The 5,485-nt window shown below is 44.8% G+C and overlaps 1 protein-coding gene across 1 annotated transcript; it reads left to right on the forward strand.

The window, feature by feature from the left end:
* Nucleotides 1-1,267: 1,267 nt before the first annotated feature.
* LOC149207633 (uncharacterized) lies at nucleotides 1,268-2,341 on the forward strand. Its single transcript, XM_089398096.1, has one exon. The coding sequence runs from the start codon at nucleotides 1,268-1,270 to the stop codon at nucleotides 2,339-2,341; it is 1,074 nt and encodes a 357-aa protein (XP_089254222.1).
* Nucleotides 2,342-5,485: the final 3,144 nt, after the last annotated feature.

Below are 5,485 nucleotides of genomic sequence, written 5' to 3' on the forward strand. Positions count from 1 at the left end.
TCCCCCCCGCCCTTCCAAGGAGAGCTGCTGTGGCTCTTGCTGAACGAGGCTTGGTTGGCCAATTCACGGGGTTATGGCCTTCTCCTCGCACGGTCCAACGTTGGGTTGAACGAAACTCGAATGCAATGGTCCAAGGCAAGATCGCAATAAGGTTTTGTGGAAGGGGGTTCTTCACCTCCCTCTTTGAATCAGTGGAAGATCGTAACCTCATTTTCAGAAATGGTCCCTACTTCATGGACACCAGAGGCCTTTATCTCAACCGATGGACTCCCGACTTCGATCCAGAAATGGACGTCCCCAACGCGGTCCCCGTCTGGGTCCGCCTTCCACATCTGCCGCTCCACTGTTGGGGAGATGAATCTGTGCGAGCCATTGGGAACGCGGTAGGGAAATACATCGATAGATCGGAGCCAAAGGAGAATATGCATGCATGCGCTAGGATATGTGTAGAAGTGGATTTGGGGAAAGGATTACCGGAGGCAATCAAACTCAAAGTAGACCAGTGGACGCACATTCAGCAGGTGGACTACGAGCAGCTGCCATTCAAGTGTAAGGTATGTCATGAATACGGGCATTTTGCTAATAGGTGTAGCAAATCTAAATCAATAGATAATAGCAATGATGAAGCCCCGGAAGAAGCTTGGGAAATCGTCAAGAAAAAAAAGACAAACCCTCCCCCTGTTTCATCAGAGCCCTCCTCTGAAACCCCAATCCTCTCTTCTCAACCCTCTGGATCTGGCCCTCCCTTCCCTTCCTCCTCCAATCCTTTCGAATCCTTGGCATCAGAGGAACCCTTATCCCCCCGTCCGTCTCCCAAGGGCCCCAGGGCTTCCCCTTCTTCCCCCCTCCAGGCCTCCCCCCCTCCAACAGTGGAAAGAATTCTAACTAGAAATAAAACAAAGGAAAACATCTCAGCCACGGACCCCCCAAGAAAAGTAGGAAGGAAATCAAACAAAGAGATAAGAGATGAGAATGCAGCAAAAGAAATGGCCACAGGGACCCAACAGCCAATGGATACTTACCTTGATAAGAATAAAGGAAGCGGGGAGAAGATGAAGGAGAAGAGCGGGATCCACAACAAATCAAGTAAATGATGATTTTGGTCTCTTGGAACTGTAGGGGGATGGGCTCCTCCCTAAAATCAAATGCAGTCCGAGACCTTATTAAAGCAGAACATCCAGACTTCCTCCTACTCCAGGAGACCAAAATCAATGAACAAGAATTCCATAACAGTCTTAAAAGAAGTAGAAATTATGAAGGACTAGCCATGAGTGCAATAGGAGCCTCAGGAGGCATAGGGGCAATCTGGAATAAAAACAAATGGAAACTCACAGACAACAGGAAAAACAGATGGTGGATCAGACTAGATATGCAAAGCACAGCCAAGATGGAGGAATACACAATTTATAATGTCTATGCTCCTCCCCATTTCAGAGACAAAGCCTCTTGCTGGGATTCTCTCATCACAGATCTTGTGACTGCCCAAGGGAGGAATATTTTCCTGGGAGGAGACCTTAACTTAATAAGGAATGCAGATGAGAAAATAGGAGGGAATTTTTTGGTCGATCCCTCAAGAGACAAACTGGAAGAAATCATTCAAACACACAGTCTTATTGACATCCCTCCTCAGAATGGCCGCTACACCTGGTCAAACAAAAGAACAGGCAAAAACAATATCAAAGAGAGACTTGATCGAATTCTCGTTCAGGAGAGAATTGTTGCCAACTTCTCGAGGATTCGAAGTACAATTATACAGGGCTTCATATCAGACCACAAACCAGTGGCGCTGCATTTAGACAAAGGGGAAGACATGGGTCCGCTGCCATTCAAATACAACAGAGCATGGGATTCCAGTGAGGACTTCAGAAACGTGATAAAAGAAGCCTGGGCAACGGAGATAACAGGCTCCCCACACTTCATTTGGGAATCAAAGCTCAAACTGCTGCGGATTGCCATAAAACAGTGGGCTAGGAATCACGCATTAGAGGAAAGGAAGGAAAAAACTGACCTGCAAATGAAATTAGAGCAATGGAATCAGGGAAAGGAAGCCGGCCAAGATACAGAAGAAGACCAAAGGAAAGAAAGTGAGCTGTATAAGGCGCTCTACAACCAGCATCGTAAAGAAGAGGACGAGCAAAGACATAAATCAAGATGTCTCTGGCTCAATTCTGGGGACAAAAACACCTCGTTTTTCCATAACAGTCTTAAAGTAAGGAGAGCTGGAAACAACATTGAAAGGATAACATTTGAAGGCAGAGAGCTTATGGACCAAGGGGAAATCAAGGAGGCGGCATCTAGACACTTCCAAACTCTTCTTACAGCAGACCCTCACTATCAGTGAAATCCGGAATTCCTCAATATCATTGAGAGAAAGATCTCTGAAGCTAAAAACTGTGAGCTGGACAAAGAAATCTCAAGGGAGGAGATTGAATGGTCAATCCATAGTATACCCTTGGACAAAGCCCCTGGGCCTGATGGCTTCACGGTGAGCTTTTATAAAACTCACTGGGATATCATCAAGAAAGATTACATAAGAATGGTGAAAAATTTCCACTCAAAATGTAAAATGGGCAGCAGCATCAAATCTTCACATTTAGCGCTAATCCCAAAAGAGCCCAATCCCCAATCTTTTGACAGGTTCAGACCTATTTCATTGTGCAATGTCTCTTACAAAATTATCACTAAGATCCTGGCAAATAGGTTAAAAAAAATCCTTCCCTCACTCATTTCCGAAAACCAAGGAGGATTTGTCCCCAAGAGACATATAACAGATAATGTTATTCTCATTCAGGAGGCGATACACAGCAGCTTAGCCAGAAATGAAAAGGGTATGATCATCAAGCTGGACATGGCGAACGCTTTTGATAGGGTAAACCACTCTTTTCTGCAGGCAGTCCTAAAGAACTTCGGTGTCTCAGAGCTCTTCATCAGCAGGGTCATGGAATGCATCTCCTACAATTGGACAGCCCCTTTAATTAATGGTAGGCCCTGCAGCGCCTTCAAAAGTTCAAGAGGCCTGAGGCAAGGATGTCCTCTATCTCCTTTCCTCTATATCATCATGGCAGAAACACTAAGTTTGCACGTGGAAAATAAGCGAAAGTTAAAGGAAATAATAGGAGTGGACATTGTTCGTGGAACCAAGGGGATCAATCACTCCTTATTTGCAGACGACACCCTTCTAATCGGCGGTGCATCAAGCCTCATGGCCAGGAGATTCAAGAACATCCTGGACCTCTTCCTTCAAGCCTCTGGGGGCAAATTAAATAACAATAAGTGCATGGTCTATACCTGGAATGTACCAAGATACATAACTCAAAGAATCTCTATGATCATGGAAATCCCAGCCCAATCAAATTGGTCCCACTTTATGTACTTAGGGCTGCCACTAGCTAAAGAATCAATCAAAAATGAAGTTTGGGTAAAGCTAATCGAGAAATTGAGAGGGAAACTACAGAGCTGGGGGATGTATTGGCTCAACTTGGCGGGCAGAACAATACTCATCAAGGCCATTCTATCAGCTCTTCCTATCTACCAATTTGCCATTACCCTCGCCCCAGCAAGCATCCATAAGCACATGGAGCTGATTATCAGAAGTTTCCTATGGAAGGGGGGAAAGCAAGACACAAAAAAATTCAACTTGGTGAAATGGGAAAAGGTCATCCTTCCCCTAGAAAAAGGAGGACTGGGAATTAGAATTCCAAGACTGGCAAATATGGCAATGGGCTTCAAGTTAACTTGGAGAATCCTCAACGAGAAAGGGACCTGGTGGGCAGAGGCCATCAAAAGGAAATATCTGAATGGGATCAACAGCAACATCCTCTCTGAAGTCATCACTGACAGACATTGTACACCTGTTTGGAAATTGATCAAAAAAACTCTTCCCCTCTTCAAATCTAGCATATCTAAAGCCCCAGGTAACGGAAGATATATCAGCATATGGGAGGATAGAATTATGGGCACGGAAGCCAGGGAAAAGTCCACCAAATTCAGGTCCCTTCATCAGTGGATGACAGAAGCTAACCTCAAAACCCTCTTTGACATCTCCCTTTGGGACCAAAACAGCTGGATAGGATGGAAAGCACTGCATCTCCCCAATGAAATAGAGAACCTCTGGAGTGACCTTAAGCTCTCTCTCACAGGGTCAGCCCCTATAAACAGAACGACAGATGACAATTATGTTTGGGACCCAAACGGAGGCAACTACACAGTGAAAGAAGGTTACAAGGCACTCCAAAATTCAACAGCAATCAACAACTAGCATCTATATAAAGCAGCATGGAGAATTGAAAGCCTGCCGAAGATAAAACTATTCAATTGGACCCTGCTTCATGGCAAAATCCTAACAGCAGAAAACCTTAGGAAAAAGGGTATCCAGGGCCCCTCATTTTGTTTCATGTGCAGGGAGGCAGAGGAAAACATCAATCATCTTTTCATTGACTGTCCAGTAGCAAGGTCCTGTTGGAAGCTTATAACTAGTCCTCTAAATATTGGAGACCTTCCCAATCAGATTTCTCTCCTCCAGAAAGGTTGGGAGAAAAGCTTCCCTTACACCAACAAAAACATGAATCTGGAAAAGAGGATATGGACCAGCATCCCTTCAAATCTCTGTTGGCAGTTATGGTTAGCTAGGAATGAAAGTATTTTCAAAAATACGAAACCTAGTATATCCAGCATTCTGGCCAAAACAACTGCTCTCATCACAGAAACAATAGAAGCAAATGGAATCTCTCAAGCTGACCCGGACTATACAGATGGCAGGGTGAAGGAGTGGGTTCGGAGATTCAACTATAAACCAAGAGCAAAAAATAATACAATAACAGGCCCTGGACAAAAGGATTGGAAACTGAGAGGGACAAAGGACGAAGTCAACAATTGGATCCAAAATCAAAAGAGGTTTACACTCCACTTTGACGGGGCTTCAAAAAATAATCCAGGCAGAGCTGGAGCTGGGGGAATAATTAGGGATCCTCAGGGGAAAACGATTGTTACATATGAGTGGGGCTTGGGTACCATGACGAATAACAAGGCTGAAGCTTACAACCTTCTAATGGGGACCTCCATCGCCATGAAACTAGGCATCCAAAATCTTCTAGTACTGGGCGACTCTGCAATCATAACAGCAACTATGAACTCTGGAAAAGACTTTAACCAAACAGCCTTAAACAGAATCAAAGGCAGAATCATGGATCAGATCAGGGGCTTCAGCAAAGTGACATTCAAGCATATCCTAAGAAGCAACAACGTGGAAGCGGATGAGCAAGCAAACAATGCAACAAGAAGATCCACGGGCCAGGTAAGGGAAAACAATGAGTCTTATGAAAGGGATATTCCATAGACAGGCCTCTATCCCCTCTCTCCAGGTTATCGGTCACCTCAGGCATCCGTATTAATGCATTTGGCCCTTCCACAACTTATCTTCATCATTTCCTATCATTCTCGACTGCCAAAACAGGTGTTACAGGACAGCATATCGCCCTCAGGATCC

The sequence above is a fragment of the Pinus tabuliformis genome, chromosome 1_2 (genome assembly GCF_031772625.1).
Source record: "Pinus tabuliformis cultivar Carrire ecotype Pingquan chromosome 1_2, CPIR1, whole genome shotgun sequence".
In the NCBI taxonomy this organism is placed as follows: Eukaryota; Viridiplantae; Streptophyta; class Pinopsida; order Pinales; family Pinaceae; genus Pinus; species Pinus tabuliformis.

Coding starts and splice junctions, on each gene's coding strand:
- LOC149207633 (XM_089398096.1), top strand. CDS start 1,268: ATGAGTGCAATAGGAGCCTCAGGAGGCATAGGGGCAATCTGGAATAAA.